This window comes from Podarcis muralis, chromosome 11 (genome assembly GCF_964188315.1).
Source record: "Podarcis muralis chromosome 11, rPodMur119.hap1.1, whole genome shotgun sequence".
Lineage (NCBI taxonomy): Eukaryota > Metazoa > Chordata > Lepidosauria > Squamata > Lacertidae > Podarcis > Podarcis muralis.
In genome coordinates, this window is record NC_135665.1 from 35,901,174 (window position 1) to 35,920,186 (window position 19,013).

At 38.9% G+C, this 19,013-nt stretch overlaps 1 protein-coding gene across 6 annotated transcripts in view; it reads right to left on the minus strand.

The window, feature by feature from the left end:
* Positions 1-3,598: 3,598 nt before the first annotated feature.
* The window catches only part of MSH3 (mutS homolog 3), a 62,516-nt gene continuing 47,101 nt past the window's right edge, over positions 3,599-19,013 (minus strand). For 3 of the 6 annotated variants that reach the window (XM_077936259.1, XM_077936258.1, XM_077936261.1), the window contains 8 exons: positions 15,451-15,567; positions 13,030-13,137; positions 12,630-12,744; positions 11,147-11,304; positions 8,457-8,643; positions 7,815-7,944; positions 7,311-7,485; positions 3,599-5,766 (listed from right to left, as the gene is read on the minus strand). In XM_077936259.1, the coding sequence (XP_077792385.1) occupies positions 5,661-5,766; positions 7,311-7,485; positions 7,815-7,944; positions 8,457-8,643; positions 11,147-11,304; positions 12,630-12,744; positions 13,030-13,137; positions 15,451-15,567 (1,096 nt within the window). In that variant the 3' untranslated portion in view covers positions 3,599-5,660. Of the gene's footprint in view, positions 5,767-7,310; positions 7,486-7,814; positions 7,945-8,456; positions 8,644-11,146; positions 11,305-12,629; positions 12,745-13,029; positions 13,138-15,450; positions 15,568-19,013 lie in introns of those variants that run through there. The other 3 variants (XR_013394675.1, XM_077936260.1, XR_013394674.1) reach the window with 3 other exon arrangements.

Sequence of the window (19,013 nt, forward strand, 5' to 3'; positions counted from 1 at the left end):
TCCACTGTTTTCGCTGGAAACGTCTCTGAGCCACCCCTCCGACTCACTTTCCCTGGAAGTTCCTGCTCGCCCCCTACTGGTTCCCTCTTCAGCTGCTCCGTCTCTTTCAACCTGAGGGAGCCTTTGCACCTCCTGTCCTTCCGATGGCAGTTCCCTGACACTACATAACATCAGTATCAGAAATATGATAGATTACCTTACCTCCCATTTGGTGCAACAGGTTCACTGTGCTATCCCAAGTAAAAAGTGAAATTGAAATGACATAGCCAAGATTTTTTTTTCTTCCTTAATGTTATAAGTATACTAGACAATACAGCAGATCCCTCCTAGCATTAGTTATCTTTGAATTTTGGGGGTAAAAATTCTAGCATACAATCCATGTATTGATAATTATTCATTTGGCTTTAACAAAATGCTGTTGGTGTTCTGTGGGCCAGTCTTCAGAGACTTTCCAGTTCTGCTCCAGCAATCTGCTTCTTGCAGCCATGTGTAGTGTGTCCATGACCCACCTGCATCCATGTCAGCTTTAGAGCTGCCATTTGACATGTAAAAACCAAAACATAACCTTTTCATCTGACAGGTGAAAGATTGTCAAATATGGTGACGCATTTAAAGCACTGATTTTATTAGAGCAGTAACAAAGAACGGTAATAATTACACTCGACTGAAAAAAGTAGTTCCTTCTTCAAAGAACTCCTGTTGTTTTCAGAAGCCATACTATGAGATCGCATGGAATCCAATCCACCTGTCATTTAGAGCCAGTCAGAACCACCGATTCAACCAGCTACAAATCCACCTAACAAATCTCACAAGATCTGGTACATAAAGACAGGGATATGGGCTTTCATAAATATCCTAAGCATGATCTACAGTGTAGCCTCTGGGTTGCAGCCTAGTCTTCCTTGATCTTTGGTCCCTAGTAAACTGCCACCCCCATGCTTGGCCTCAGGTGAGTAAGTGACCTTCACTTTTGTCATTGCTTTTATTTACACAAGGGAGGGGGTCACTTATACAAGGCTATTCTTGATGCATTGGACCATCTGATCCAACCAAATAATAGGCAATCATTTGACCAATATCTGAACACTGATTTACATGCAGAATATCTTGGGTTTCCTTGGAACTAATTTACATTGAAACCAATGGAACTTGCTTCAAAGGTTTACTTGGGGAAAGAGATGTAAATCATCTGAAGGAGTTACTATTCTGATTTAATGTCGATCAAATTACTTGCCTTTTCTTCAATTATTAGAATAACATGGAACTGTAATTTTACCAGTATGCTAGGTACTATAAATAAGCACTTTTCAACATTCAGAAAGTTTGCAGTATCTGGACAATAGCTGAATTTTAATTTTCCATATTTAGGGAATAAAAATCTATTTTAATATGCAGGCAGGAGAAAAGGCTCTGTACTCTGAAACTTTAGTTTGTGTTACATAAGCACAGGAGATAAAAATATCTAGAAATCTTTGCAGGGTTCCCCCCCCCCTTCTAAGCATTTTATTTATCACATTACTTTTTGTACAATTTTATGAAAACCAGCAGATGATCAGACAAATGAATAGAATACCTGGCCCAAGGATTACTGTAGAGGCACATACCACCAGTTCCTTATGCATTTACAGATAATTTGACTTTAAATGAGATTAGTATAATACAGGCACACACACACACACACACACACACACACACATACACGCAATTGACTCGCATGCAACACATGTATACATGCAGCGCTGGGGGAAAAAATAATTCAATTCAAACCTGAAATAGCAGAGGGCTGGAAGGTTCTCGTGGCTCACAAGGAGACCCTCCCCAGAGCCCAAAGAGGACGTTGGTCAGCCAAAAATCCAGGAAGAAAGGTTTAAAAGGCTTTTCAAAAAAAATGGCATGCAGGAGTGCTCCCTGACACTGCACTATCCCACTGAACAGCTGTATTGGGTGGGAAGCTGTACTGCTGCAGACTCCCTACTTACACCCATTTTGCTTATGTGTGCCCCCCCCCAGATCATAACCCCCTCGTAAGTGGGGAGTCACCTGTAGAACACAAAAATATTGTATTATAATTGGAATCATTGAAACATCCCTAAACTTAAGACAACTTTTGTGAATTTAGGTAGCATGTTTCAGAACCAGAGCGGAGAGAGGCCAAAGGGCCCAGCAGGCCAGGAATTTACCCCTGCCCTGGATGCGGGGCCAAGCGCTACCATTGGTCAGTTGGTCCCATGTCCAGGGAAACACCCTCTAATTCCTGTTGCCATTGACCAATTTGGTGGCAGGAGGATTATCCAGCCTGCAATAGGCCAGGTCACAGAGGAAGCCCGAGGGCCCACCTGCAAAGCCACCCATCCAAGAAGGGGCCAACAGACTTCATGAAATACCGGTAGGTGCTGCAGGATGGCCAGCGGCAATTTGGAAAATGGCTCATGGTGTTTATGCATCTCCCCACATTCCAAACTATTGTTTTCCGTGTAATCCAAGTGTAAATGGCTGCCAGTAATTATCTATTTAGAAGCAGAACTAAAAGTGTCCAGACTTACCTTAAAATGGACAAGACAGCAGCAACAGATGTTGCCTTGGTCACTTCCAGTAGAGACCCATAATGAACTACAATACCTGCTGCAAAGATTGAGACTTGCCACTAAAGATGTATAGATGAAGATCCTGCTGATGGAAATTTTTCAGATAGACATATTAATTTTTTTAAATTTAATTTTGTGTTTGAACACCAAGCAAGACCTTGTATTGCATGTTTAGTTTTTAATGCCACCTTGGGAGGATTTTCCTCCCTATTCTAATTTTAAAGTAACATAACAAAACCTGACAAGTAATTAATGGTAATTACTAAGCCAACTGATGACTACACAGATATGGAGCAGGGATTGGCTGGATACCGAGGACTGGTAGCTAGATACTGATGAGTGGGCACCGGGAGAAGTGGGCACCGAGTTGGAAACAACCAGTAATTTAGTGCATGGAATAAAGCTGGTCCTATGATTCCCAGTGGTCTGGAGAACAACAGGTAACAGGAAGGTTGTAACTGGATACCAAAGCAGGTCACATTTTGACCTTGTTTGCTGTGCATGCCTTACACTTCATGTGGTACCTGCAGGGTTTAATAGTCATACCTTCAACTAAGGCAGGCATTTTGGAAACTGCCTTGAAGTTTAAATGACCAAGGTGCCTGTTGTGCCACATTTAGAAGCAGGGAAGATGCCCACCAGCACAGACTAGATTGCAACGAAACACAAATATGTGTAGGAATAAAGGAAAAGGAAATGCTCTCTCAATGAAAAATGGCAAAAGTTCGTCCTAAAGCCGTAGAGGTTAAGGAAGAACTGAGTGGGAAAACAGGAGCCATGTCACTTTGAGCATGTGTGCTGAGATGTGGGCTCCCCTCCAAAACTTTCACCTACCTTTAGAAAACTGCAAATGATGCTTTCTGCAGGGATGCAGTATGTGAGACTTCACGGAGACTACGAAGAACCACCATTGTTTTGGATAAACATGCAAATAATATCAGTCGTTTGCATAAATAAAATGCCAACAAGTGTATGCTTCTTTCCATTAATTGTCAATACTTATGAGACACCGCATTTGCCAAAATAAGAAGTTTAATTTTGACAAGGCTTCAAAAATCCTACGAAGTTTAAATCGGGATGCTCCCCTGTATATACAATACAATACAATACATAAAGCCTAGTATCTGAAGCAGGGGTGCCAACTTGAATAAAATATGGGGAGGGGGGAGGTAAGCCCCGCCCCACATAATTGATCACATAACACAGTGCATGTGCACCATTTGAATGACAATGCTCACCAACGTGGGGGGCAGCCCCTCAAATATTTTATTGGGAGGGCCAAAGATCCCTCAGCCCCTTGGAGTTGGCTCCTATGATCTAAAGAGAGCCTTTGGTGCATCCAAACACTTTAGGCATACTCCTCAAAGTTTCTCTGCCTAGCTGCAGCAACTAATGCTGCAATGGGAAGCATTCTGATGAGTCTCTCCAAATTTCTGGATTGCTTTTTTTTTAATTGCCACAGAGAGCAAGTATCAGAAGTCAAAATCAGAGCCACTGCCAGAGATTTCTATGTACAGAAGTTTCACTAATGATTCTTTGGAGCCAATTCATTAATTTGGAAACTATATAACCAAGGATGTTAAACTAATATCCTCCATACAAAACATCATATGCCATCAATAAGTGTTAAGCTTTATCAATACCAGCATCAAAGAGCTTCAAGCAGAAAGAATTATAGCATTTTCGACTGTGTGTCCGTTTTCATTTTGTATACTTAACGGAAGTTAACAAATACAGTAGTTAGTTAGGTAATTTATTCTTACTGAGTGCTTGACAAACTGACATGTACTTGTTTTGCTTGGGATTGCAAATGCATCTGCAGTAGTACTATTTTTATCAAGATTTCATGGGCATTTCAAGAGCATAAAGAGAGAAGCACATACATTGAATATTTTCAGTATATTCTGTGGGAATGAGTCAGGACAAATGTCAGCAAGAAACTACTCACATCAATAAAAAAATAAGCATCATGAAATATTATTCTGTATTACTGAATTGATAGTAAACACAATTATTCAACATCTGCTAAATCATACTGTTCAGTCATTGTAACATTAATAGAAATCAATGTATCCTTTTAAAATCATCATTTTATTTAATACAAATGTGTATTCCTGTAATTTATAAACATGATTTTCATGTTTTCCATCTGAAATTAGTTAACATCATCAAACTATAAAAAGCATTTTTCAGTATTTTAAATAATGTACAGTTTGGAGGTGATGTTGATAAAGTTTGGGAAACATAATATGGGCAAATGTAACAAAATACTTGATCTTCAGTGGAAAAACCCACCAGACAGCAGTTTGAAAAAACAATTGGAGCTTACAAGATATCAACTGCATTTAAATCAATGAACCATTTCACATGGGCCCACTTCTGCTAGATTTTACATTACATGATTTTGCCCGTGTTATGTGCCCATGATCATGTCAAGAAGGCACCATGTAAATGGTTCATTCTGTAGGGATTTCACGGCTGCAGTAGCTATGCTAGTTTACATCTCTAGGTAATGTGGCAGGAGACCACATCTCATTGTCTCATTTTAAAGTGAAAAGCAACTACAGGCCCCTCCCAAACTGAATCTGGCCACAGCATTGGGAGAATGATGCTTAATAATCCACCTATTCACGTGCGGGTTCCAAAACTAAATTCCTGCCAGACTTTTTTATCCTATGGGAAAGAAACATACAGGTACTATGTGGTTACCTGTCCGTTTCTCTGCACTGGGCAAATACTAACTTTAGAGGAGTAATTTGGGAATGTGGTGGAGAAGCCTCAACTTTCTTGAGCCCTGTAGTTACTGCTACCACCACCACCACCACAGGAGTTGTAATCATGGATCTCCTGATGTCTTCTACTTATCTGGCACATAGCATGCTACTCCACATAACTACATCACTGGAGACAGTTTGCATGAATGAAATGAAAGTAGTGTCCACGTGAACCACTCATTCATCAGTATACACACCTATGATTTGAAATTTCACTGCATGAATATATAGCTTTGTATAATAAATTAATTTAAATCTTCTATGCTATTTCCATTTTCTATTGGCAGGTTTTAAGGAATCTTTAAAGTTGGCTGAAATCATTATCTGTTTTGCACATACTTTTCCATCGTTGCAGTTCTCCAGAATCGTTAGTGTTCCATATTTTAACAAAGGTCATCAGCCTTTTTCTAAAAGCAAACAAACACCAAGTTCAGTGTTAGAACTTCATTAAATGCTCAGATCATTAGTATTTAAATATCCCAGTAAAGAAGAATTAGATGAAGAAAGGCAAGGCCAATTTTTCTAACTAGACAAAGCATTATGAATGCATTTACATTTGATGTCACAATGGTGGTGTGGAAAGAAAAGAACATGGGGGGAATCCACTAGAATACTTTAACGAAATGAAAGCTATGTTAAAAACATATCTATATTTTTTTACTGCAGAAAGTCTTATTAATTAAAGTGAAAGCATAATCCAACCTGTCCCATACAGTGTGTGGAATCCCACACACTGGAGAAATATTTATTTTAACCTCACTTCCTACTATTGTGTGAATTTTCACACAGAAGATACTAGAATTAATATCTAATTCCTACAATAAAAAGTGCAATATACTACCCTGGGGTTATTCAGAAGACAAAAGCAAATTTTTGAAAAGATTAGGGCAGGAGATGATAGTTTTGGATGCATGGACACATTTGCAAACTGAATTGCTGTTGGCCCACAACCAAGCACACACTGCAACCCATTCTACTGGCCAGAAACAATGCTTCTTTTAAGTCTAATTTCAGCAAAAAGAGGGGGCCATGTGGCCAATCAGGAAGGCCATTTGCGGGAGCACATATGTGACCATAACTGGCAACCCCTGCATTAGGGCCATAAAAATTGTGATTCTAAATTTTCTTCCCCTTTCAAGTTTGCAAATGGTAAACAGTTTAATTTTTTTTATATAGTGAATTATTACCAAAAGTATCAATTCTTTAGGGTGTCAAAAAAGCATTGACCAAATTTAAATAGTGTTTCAAATCTATGAAAGAACGAATGAAGCATGTGTTTAACAGTTCCGTCTTGTCCTAGCCCTTTAAAGCAGTAATGAACAGTACTTGTTGGGACCTTTTTAAAGATGTACTAGTAATTTATTTTTCATTACTTTTTAGAAATCTTCTAGGAGCACACACCCTGATTGGTTGCAAACATTTACAGGGAGGTGATACCAAATCACTGTTTAATGAACAGGAGTCCATCTGGAAGAGTCCTCAGTCCCAGAAGTATTTCACTTACATTTCTGAATCCTCAATCCAAAATATAAATGTTATATTTAAAGTGAGACTTCCATATTACACCCCTATAGCTGTTTGAGACATGTGCTAAAGGGTTGAAGAAATGACTTTAGCACTCTGTTGACATGGCTAGCATGGACCCTGAGCCATGCCGTGACTGGTTTTGGTTGTATCAGGTCATTTTTGCTACATCGGGCCATTATAAATAATGAGCAGTCATCACAATTGTTAAAGAAAAACATACAGTTCCCTAAAAGAAGTTTTTTCATGAATAGAATTCATGTTTAGCTCCTTAGACTGTAGGTTGTAATGACGTTAATGTAATTAAGCATTTAGGCACCTCTTGAAAATCTTTTAAATCTACTTTTTATGGCTGCTCAGAAAGGCTTTCCCAGATGATATATGTGAAAGTTTTATTACTAAGATGTCAATCAATCCATTCTCTAACCTTTTCATATTCTCTAATCTCTCTAGTTCTTTTGATTTGCGAGCTGCCTTTTTAAGAATTTCATCAGGAACATCTGCTAGTTTAGCAACGTTTAGCCCATAACTCTTTGTGGCAACTTTCCTTGTTATTTGATAAAGGAAAGTGACAAATTCAGGATTTTCTTCACCTTCAGATCCTAGGAAAACAAAAAACAAAAACACACATTTGTATGAAGATGTCATAATTGAGTTCAATATGGTTTATATTTTATTCATCTCAATAACCTGGAAATCTTACTTCAAGTCAACCACCACACTACGCTAGCTTTTCAATCGTTTAAGTCACATTCGCTGGGTGATCTTTCACAGCTTAACCAACCCCACATGGTTGTGGTGAGGATAAAATGGTAAGAAGTATGCCACCTTGAGCTCCTTGGTAGAAAGGTGTGATATGTGAAATGTATATTCATTCATATATATGTGTGTGTGTGTGTGTGTGTGTATGTATATATATTTGATATCATACCCCTTTCTTGTTCACGATCATCTTCATTCACCAGAAAAGCCATATGGTAATTCCCAACTTGTCTCAGGTAGGCCCTTTCTAATTCACACACTGGAGGATAATGGGTGACAAACAGTGTCAATGAACCAACCTAGAGAAATAAAATATTTTAAGGCTTTAAAATATGCATACTTCCTATTTAGAGAAGGTGAGGGAGGGGAAGAGGCAACTGGGTTCAGTCCTAGTCATTTGACTGAATCAGCCTTAGTTGTCTTGACAGATGGCCTTTATCAAGAATGGGACAAGGTGTGAACCCTGCTCCTTCTCAATCGCTCTGTGGCTTTTGTTACTGCTGATAACTGTATCCTGGACCAGTTCCACGGAATCTGTTTCTAGGGAAGGTGCACTGAGATAATCATTTGAGGACAACTCATTTTCACAACTTAAAGCCTTCCAAACTTTTAATGTTGGTGACACACTTTTTAGACATGCATCATTTCGCAACACAGTAATTCAGCTTTACTAGCAAACCAGAGGTTAAACTAATCCCTTTCCAGCCCCTGGGGATCATGGGGAGCGTTCGCACTTCACACTAACGTGTCACAACACACAGTTTGAAAAGCTCTGACTTAGATCATTCAAAGGGACAGATAATGCACTTACATCTCTAATAAAGTATTCCAGGGTAGCATAAGCAATTGCAATTCCATCATGTGTGCTAGTTCCTCTCCCCAGTTCATCCAAAATTACTAGTGAATTGGAAGTTGCTTTAGTAATTATATCAGCTGTTTCTGTCAGTTCTTCCATAAATGTGCTTTGACCTTTGAATATGTTGTCTGTGGCACCCATTCTGCAAAATAAAACAAAATTCTCCAGTATTATTAGAAAATAATACAAACTAGAAAACCAGGAAGCACACACTATTCAGTTTTTAAAATAAAAAATGCATAAAGGATGAGTAAAAATCATCTGAACTTCTTTTATGTAATTTTGCTGCATCTGCTGTACATAAGAATATTATCTGGTTACTGAATTACACAAGAAAGAACTCCAAAATATAAAAGTGTTTATTAATTTCAATGGGTCTACTCTGAGTAAAACTTAGTTGAATATCACCCCATGATCTTCAAATATTTATTGCAAGAAAACAAGATGTATGCTCTCTTCCTGCAATTAATTTTAATATTTTGTTTTATATTTCTGCAAACTGCCTGAATGTTTTCTTACAATCATATAAATTTTGTTAAATAAATACTTTTTTGAGCCAGGATATGTTTTGACAAACTTTTCATACTGAAGGTTTAAAATATTTAGTTATGCTTGATACTTCACTGGAAATTACATGAACATCTAGACAACAATGCAGATGTATACTGCCGTGTGTGTTGCACCCTAACCATTTGTTAAACTAATTACATTGATGGAAAGTTTTTTCCCAGGACTTCCTTAGCAGAAGTGGCCTTTATCTTCTGGCTATTTTCAGGAGCAGCTGTAAAAACAAATCTCTTTTGTCCATGATAAATAACAATTCTACTCTGGTCCAACAGTGATAAGTGGTCCAAATGATACATAAAAACCATTAGATAAGAAATGAACTTGCTTTTGGCATCTATTGTATATAGCACCGAGGTACAATATTACTTAGAATAAATACATTTAATCCTCATCAAAAATGTAAAAAGTAAACTATTAAGCCATCCGCTAATATACTCTTATTACTTGCTCTGTGTTTAAAAGCATTAAAAAAAATATTGGGCACTTGAAAATAACTTTGCTGGCAAAGGTACTTCAGGAATGATGTATGTGTTAGTTCACTGCTGCTAAGACAAAACCAATTTGCCACCACCACAAGGCACTGGAAGTCAATCCCCAGCAAATTCCAGGCATGTCTTCAGTTAGTATGCTACTCAACGACAACCAATTTGTTAGTACTTCATAGTTTTTCTTTTAGTTAATTCCAAAGAAGTAAAAAAAGGCATTTTCTAGTATTAATTTACTCCAAAATATTGTATGTTTTCCTAGATTATGGTTGTTCTTCCAGGTCTCTAGTCAATTATTAGTGATACATGTAGCAGATGAGGTCCCTTGTTACCCAAATTATTATAATTTTTCATCTCTCCCCACTATTACACATGCAGCAATACAGTTGCAAATTGCAAATTGTGCAGAGATCCAATTTAATTACTTATTTCAAGTGTTGATAAGAGACTCATCTGCACAGAGCAAATTCTATCTGGAAACAACTCAATAACTCCTGAGCCAACTAAATCACATTCCAGAGAATAAAGCATTTTGTACAATTCTCTAACTTTAAATTCAATAGACAATTTAAAAAAACCAAACACATCTTTCAGATTTTTTGTTTGCACATATCAGACATAAAAATATGCTTTGTTTTTGCTAAAGTTACAAAAGAGGTATATCACTGCTGCCAGAATGTTTTTGATCCTATTAGATGATGTACAACAGGGGCAGCATTGTTTAATTAACTTCTACAAGAAAATACACTCAACGGACACATCAAAGCACAAAGGGGGGAAATGCTATAACCCTAAATTATTAATATGAATTTTCAGCGATAATCATGAGCAACTTCATAAACTGAAAACTCTGAAAACAAACAGCATTTAAGGAAATCTTAGTTTCAAAGCAAATTGCTGCATCATGCAGCAGGGAATTATGTAAGCAGGTCTGAATTGCTTAGCACACTGGTCATGAGAGAACCTGCATACCCCTTAAGATCATTACAGACAGAAATATCATGTAATTAAAACATCCTGGAATCTGATGAGGTGGGCAGTTGTGTCAAGTACATCACTTTAGCAGCCACTGTTAAATTTCTTTCTAACAATGAATTATGTTGGCTGCAAGCTGATTTTCCACATAATCACAAATCCATTTCTGATTGGTGAGTTTAAAATGGCTCAAAGATAAAACTGAATGTTGAACTGGGTCATTAGGAACCTTTGGTGACAGTTTCCAGCTACCACAAGGTAACTGTCACAGGAAATTGGACCATCCCACAAAACAGATGAATTGATGAGATGTAAATGGGAGACAGAAACATGTGGCCATGAAAAGGAGGGGACATGATAAGTAAATAAACATGTTCCCTAGGTAGGTAGAGGATACACAGCCCAATGTGGAATCTGAGCCTTTAAGCATAACCCATCTTCATATTTCCAAACTTTTCCAGTGACCTTGAGAGCTAGAAACTTGCTCTTTTCAAGAACGAAGCTATACACTGAGCCAAGCAGCACACACAAATGATATTTTAAAAGAAATGTCTGATGAAGTGAAATTATAATTTACAAGATTACTTATCTTTAAAACATGAAGCTTTGACATCTCACCTGGTAAATATACCAGTCACAATACCAATTCTTGCTTCCTCAGCTGGTACATAGGAACCAATTTGTGCCATGACTGTGATCAATGCAACCTGCTTTATGTAAGAGCTCTTTCCACCCATGTTAGGTCCAGTAATTATCATTACCCTTTGACCGTCTTCCTGGAGAAAGGGAAACTATCATTAAAATACTTTTCAGAAGCAGGTAATTTAACAGTTCCAGGACTGCAACCTCTGGACCAATGTCAAGGGTAGACCCACCCAGAGCACACTACAGTAATCCAACCTTGAGGGTCTAATGCATGAACAACTGTGGTCAAGTTACCCCTGGCATCCCCATTCCACACTTCCCAGATACATATTGAAGACATAAAGACACTCCACACAAAATTAGCTGTTCAATCATAATAATGTAGTACCAATAGGTCTTCTGGCAATCAATGTCAAAAGATAGCAAACTGGGAGAGACATACATATGGCATAAAAATATCAGGCACGACCCACATCTCAGCTGTCACCTGAGACAAAAATGACTTCCTCCTCTCCTCCACCCAGGAAGGGTTCAGTTCTATGCTAAATTGGATTCTCACTGTAGGGGCATGATACCATTTGTCTCTCACATCACTGCAGGCTACTTCTCACACTGTAAATGGTCTAGAGAACTGTGCACAGTATTCCAAATGCAGCCACATCATAGATTTGTATAATGGCATTTTGATATTAGCAGTTTTACTGTATTTTCAATTCCTTTCCCAATGATCCCTAGCATGAAGTAGCTGCCACACACTAGCATTCACTGAGCTATCCACTATCTGCTTTTTCAATAGGTTTCAATTATACACGATTTCAACAACACATGTGGTGTCTCAGAACATAACCCCTGCATAAACAGGGGGTTGCCTGCAGCCCACTTATTCCTAATCTCTGCTTCCTGCTACTTAACCAATTCCTGGCCCTACTCTTATTCCATGACAGTTAAGTTTACCGTACTTGGCAGTCTTTCGTAAGGTACCCTGTCAAAAGCTTTTTGAAAGTCCAAGCACAGTATGAAATTAAGAAACCATGTTCAGTGTCTTTTTAGTCTACTGGGAAGAGGGTTTAGGGGGCTAATCCACACCAAAAACATGGTGTCATAATAGAAGAAGAAGAAGAAGAAGAAGAAGAAGAAGAAGAAGAGGAAGAAGAAGAAGAGTTTGGATTTGATATCCCGCTTTATCACTACCCTAGGGAGTCTCAAAGCGGCTAACATTCTCCTTTCCCTTCCTCCCCCACAACAAACACTCTGTGAGGTGAGTGGGGCTGAGAGACTTCAAAGAAGTGTGACTAGCCCAAGATCGCCCAGCAGCTGCATGTGGAGGAGCGGAGACGCGAACCTGGTTCCCAAGATTACAAGTCTATCGCTCTGAACCACTACACCACACTGGCTCTCTTACTGATAAATGTGTATTTACTGATACTTACTGATAAATACTGATACTGATACTTACTGATAAATGTGTATCATTTGGAACATACTGCTCTTGCTCTCCCAATAACACATCAATCACAGGGTGCTTCCCATTTTTTATCATTATCTCTGACCTTCCATCTTTTATGACAGGTCTGAAAAGAAAATTATGTTACAGCATGTTAGATGGAGTTTGGGGTGAGGCATCTGAAACCAGACTCTTGCTTTTTTGAAACTGAATCAATCAGGCCACAATCTACAGGAAATGTAAATCAATCCATCCTACCCAGGAACTATACTGTCTAATCTTTTGAAGCATCACTATGTGTCCTCAAATATGACAAACATATGTTTGACAGTACTCGTTTTTGTAGTCTAGTAAAAAATAATAATCAACAAAGCTAACCGTAATATTCTACCGTTGTTTAGACAGTGATTACCTGCAGTAGTCTCCTTGTTTGGCAACCTCAGCCAGGGAAAATATACAGTCCACAGTTGCTAGGTGACCCACAGCTTTAGATATTGTGTAGTAATGGTCGTTAAAATCACTATACAGAGGTAAATGGGGGGGGAGGAGAAAGACATGAATAAAATATTAATATGAATAAAATGTTGAACTAAGTGGCAGCACAGGATAGTCTTTTAAAATATTGCTATATAAAGTTCCTATATAAAGGTTTGGACCAGCACTTTTTTGGGGTAAAACTTAAAATAAAAAAGAGATGCTGGTACTCATATATGTGCAGTGGGTGTCAGCAAAAAATGACTGCCATGGGCAGGAAAAAAAAGTGCTGGTACTCTGTACCAAGAAGAGCTGTGTGTGTGTGTGTGTGTGTGTGTGTGTGTGTGTGTGTGTGTATGTGTGTGTGTGTGTCTGTCTGTCTGTCTGTCTGTCTGTCTCTGTCTCTCACACACAGGCAGAGACAGAGAGAGAACACCCTGGTTGGGACTATTCTTTAAAGGACAAACAAAATTAAATTAGACCACATGGAAAGGGTATATTAACAGTGCAATGAGGACTGCCAAAAGATGAAGAATTTATCGCATTAAAATAAGTATTTGCCCTCCTCTTATGAATTACTACTGCAAGACATTAGTGATATCAGGTGACACATTCTTCTTTTGTAGCATGTCAAGCCAAGTGATTGATGGTAGACGCTATACACAAACGAAAAGGGACAACAGGCCCTGCCTGCAGACTTACATACTAAAGATTGCCTAAACTTTCCATTTGTTAGGCAAGAAAGCAGGAGTAGGAATAGCTGGCAAAGCAGCGGCTGAGTCAGGGCTGTGTGGGTGCACCAGTGGAGCCAATCCTGCACTCTTGCCAGTGCACCCACACAGCCCTGGCTTAGCTGCAGCCTTGACACACACACACCCTGCCCAATCCAGCTAAGCAGGAGCAACACGGCTGTTGGAATGGCACCACCCCACCATACCAGTGCCTCATGCTTTCTTCTCTAACAGACTTTGTACCATTGCAGACTTTGTTCAAGAGCAGAACCTACCTCATATTGATCTGCAGCACTCTGTGCTAGGGTAGAGCTGTGTTACCCAGCTCTTCTGGCAGCTCCTCTCTGCCATTAGGGGGGAAGAATATGTTAAGTGTTGCCAGCAATACATGAGTGATGGTCCTGAGGCATAGCTGCTGTTTTTCTTCAACTGTTGTAGAAGTTGTCTGGGTACAACAGTGCCATTGGTGGAAAGAGGCAGACAGTCTGTCACTGTAATTAATATCCTAATGACATTCTAAAAGTCTTTTGCTAGAGAAATGTCACATTCTTAAGCTGGAAGTTCTTTTGACTTTTCTATTGTGTTATTGTGTTGTTCATCAGGAGGCAAAGAAGGACAACTGCTCTAGGCCTCACAGTTAGTGCCCATGGCCAACAGCGCCACTGCCCCCCCATCTGCCTGGCAAGGCTTTCTACCTCTGCCCTTTCTAGAGAAAAGCAGGAAGGGGGGAGGTGGAGGGCTTTGCCAGCACTGCCACTGCAACAGCAGCAACAAGAGAAAAAAATGTAAGGAGGTAGGGGGAGATCACGTCTGCTAAAGTAGTGGCAAACCCTCTCCATTACCAGCAAAAAGTAAGCTGGGGAGAGGAAGAGATCCCCCACTACAATGAAGAGGAACGACAGCAGAGACAGGAAGGGGTACACATAGTGTAATCTGCTCTGGATCCTGCACTCCTTAGGGACAGTCCTATTTTGGTGTAATTCTGTTGATTATCTTAGGTTACTAGAGTGCACTGCTATAACTAGAGGCACACTGGCATCTATTTCAGGTGGAGCATCTCAAGAAGGGCTGTAGCTCACATATACAGAAGTTTCCAGGTTCAAACTCCATCATCTACCTGAAATTCTAGATGTCTAGGGTGATGTCAGTCAATGTAGACAATGTTAGGCTACATTGAACCAATGGTCTGACTCAGGCTTCCTCAACCTCAGCCCTCCAGATGTTTTGAGACTACAATTCCCATCATCCCTGACCACTGGTCCTGCTAGCTAGGGATCATGGGAGTTGTAGGCCAAAAACATCAGGAAGTCAGAGGTTGAGGAAGCCTGGTCTGACTTATAAGGCAGCTTCTGGTGTTCCTATGACCAATTAGGCTACCCTTTACTTACTTTATAAAAACTGTAAAATGTGATAGAAGTACTCAAATGGGTCATGGCAGTTCTAAAGTAATGCCTCTATTTTAAATATAACCACCTTTCGAAGTTCAGGTAAGCCTATAAGCAAGGCAAACTACACATCAGACGCTTCAATAATAATAATAATAATACGAATTGTAAGCTTTATAGTTATATTTTGTAACCTACTTTATAATCTTATTTCAATAGAAAAAACTGAATTTGTAAACTCACTCTAAAAAGCGTAGCCATTCAGCACTGCAGTCAAGGACTAGCTGCTCACGTAGCTGATTCAAATGCCTGTAATTTTCTACAATAAAAGGAGTGTGGAAGCGGCTGACTGCTTTTGTGCTATAAGAGAAAACCAAATAGGAAATCAAGGTTACTAAGCAATCAGTTATGTAGCAATATGCAAAAATCAGACCAGTTCTTTTTTTAGGACCAGTACACAAATTAATTTTTTTCTGCACGGAGGTAAAGAAAGAGAGAGCGATCCATACTATCTGAAGTGGAAATGTTCTTGACAAAGCAGCTGCTGCTCATATCTGCTCAAATACTTTACTTGCAGTAAACATACCATTGTGCATCAAACAACAAAAAACATACTTTTACTTCATGGAGGTTCCCTTCGTATAGTCAAAATGCAACATGAGAAGCAGTCACAATTACCTATTATGAACACAATGTACCGGCAACTAAATCTACACAGCACTGTAACTTTACATTAACAGTTTTCAGGAAAGCATGATAAAAAGAAATGAAGAGGAATGGGTATTGAAGGCTGCATGGAAAGAGATGCTAGACAAAGATGTAGCATTGGTCCATTTTGTTTACCTACCTGGTTTAGCCCTATGTAGAATCTCTTACATAAGAGCTTCTTAAAAGCATTTAATTCATTCTACAATATTTAGAATGACCAAATATTTGATTAGAGCTTTTTCAGTGCTCACCAAAATTTTCAAGTTTTCAGTTGGGTGGTTGTCGTTTTTTTAAGTCCTTGAAAAAACAGTAACCCCCCCCCCAAAAAAAATCTTCACATTTGTACATGGAAGTAATTCCAAGTTCTGTTGTGTGTAAGCCCAAGTAAACGTAGCCTTGGGTCCTCAGATTGGGCACTGCTGAGAGTACCATATGCTCCCCAGAGGTGAATTTAGCATGTATTAGAAACTGGGCTTTTACTGTTCCAGCTCCAGTCCTCTGGAATCAGTTATCACCTGAATTTAGACAACTGCCTAGTCTCTTAATATTTAGGCAACTATTGAAAACATTTCTGCTTCAGAAGGCTTTCCCTGAAGTGTGACTCAGTAATTTTATGGCCTCTTAATTGTACAAATACTACAATTTCATATTCTAAATAAACTATAAAATATACATTTTATGTTGTAAAAGGAGTTAAACAAGCTTAGTTTTGCTAAGCAAGTAAGTGCTGCATGTTTCAATACTTCCCAAAAGAGAAAGGATAATCATTCTTCAACTATTTCTTTATTTCTTGTTGCTTTTTCAAAACTGCTCTTTCAAAAACAAAATGAAAAAGGAGCAGCTGTCCCAGCTCAGTTGCACAGATCTGTATGTAATGTTTAGTGAGGCCTTTCAGACATCTCAATTATTTCTAAACCAACAACTTAAACCTTTATCTACCTGTTTTTAGGCCAAAGATAGTGTCTCTCACTGCAATCTAGATAGCTTGCATTTACTTTTATTTCCACAGACTCTCTAATCCAAGTTGCAGTTCTATTTGAGAAAAATAATAATTATGCTACCACTAAAAACTGTTCTTATGTATTATATTTTGAATCGGGGGGGGGGGGGGAGTTCCTACTCATCCCCCACCCCAGAAAAAGTGCTCCAATCTGTATCCTTGAAAGTTGACATGCAACATAACACACAACATAGAATCTTAGAATAGAATTCTAGAGTTGGAAGAGACCCTGAGGATCATCTAGTCCAACCACCTGCAATGCAGGAATGTGTAGCTGTCCCATACGGGGATTGGACCTGCAACCTTGATCTTATCAGCACCACACTCTAACCAACTGACTTGTCTTTCTACAGCACTGAAATCTAACTGACAGACACAGAAAGTTACTAGTGATTTCCTATTTCTTGTGACAAGGCACCCAGGCCTTGAATATACTCAATGCAGATATTCACATTGGTGGCATGTTATGAACCTGAGGCAGCTCCCTCCCTGCCCCCATTCTTTGATTGTGACATGTATATCCTGCTCTTACATGGGCAGCAGTTTCTCATCCAGACTACACTTGTTTATCTTCACTAATATTACAGCATTTGGTGTTCCCAGACAATTCACCAGGCTCCTTCTGAAAGAGTTCTTTATATCTGCTTACACTTACATATATGCTTCTGAAACACAAAACCAGCAAACACAATACACTGAAACAAAACGGGAAGATTGTCCAATGCATGTAGCACATGGATCAAGAACCTTTTGTTTTTCATGATAGTTTCTTGATTGGTACTCTTATCATTTTGATGAGCTTTTGATATGAGCACATGCTCTTAGATTCTATTTTATTTTTAAAATCAAAATAATCAATCAATTCTATGCTAAGAGACCTTTAGAGAAATCAAATTTATTCAGAAATAGGCTTCTACTCCTTTCTGTGTAAAATACATATTCCTTCCCTTCTTTGGTAACCCTGATTAAGCAAAGAAGTCCAATGACAATTAGTAAACAGAGCCCTTTTGATCTAGCATAACATTTCAAGAATATAATTCCAGAGGATGCTTTGACTGGGTACAATACCTTGGGCTTTAATTCAGTCCTAGATTAAATTACCAGCTGGATGACTAGATATCATGTATGTTATAATATTTATCTTTTGCTTTAACATCAGATCCATTTCAGCTTACAAAGTTTAACTTGTTATGATATGTACATACTATTTTTAAAGGGAAAATATTTAAGTAGCAATAAAAGATTTTAATTCCTCACTGTGAATTAGTGTGAGCAAAGTCACACTGAAGTCTATGGGATGTACCTGCACATAACAGATGACAGGACTGCATTCTCAGTATAAAAAATAAAAGGAAGAAGGAAATCAGTTTATCTACCTCAAACTTTATGTTACATTATGAACATCCACACATTATAAATGGAAGCTCCATGAAAGTAGAAAAACGTATTAACTAAGATTATATATAAATGATGAGAACACAAGCTGTCCAAATATATGTCAGATTCTTTTGATGGGAAAATAGCCCTGAATTTAATAAGGAATCTGACTACATTATGTGACTGAGTAAAGTACTGCAGACATACATGGAATTCCTGCACCTACAGATATATTACTGTTAGGCCTGACTACAGCTTTTGAGTGGTCCTTAACAGACTCCCCATGGCTCCTGCATCTTACACCCTTCCTCATGGCAATACTCCACTATAGTGCTGACTGGTCCACAAGCCTGCAAAGCGAGCATGGCAGGAGGCTGGCAACTGTCTCACCACTTCCCTGTGATGCAGTGCTTACTGGGCAGAGATTTTCCTGATAGTGGTGATCCTGTAATGGGCTGCTGCCACCAAGTAAGCCAACAGGCAAGCAGGAATGAGGCTGACTCACAGTGACCACAAGTGAACTGACCACCGTAAGGCAAACCAAGAAGTCAGCTTGAAGTGGTGACTGGCCATTGCTGGGGACCTCTGTGTCCATAGGACCAGGTAAAGCAACATCCCTGGTGGGCTGTACTGGCATGTGTAGAAACCTGGAAATGTCCGCTTTGCCATGTGCTGATGCCAAGACTGATTACTGTACCTAAGAATATTAGAGACTGATTTA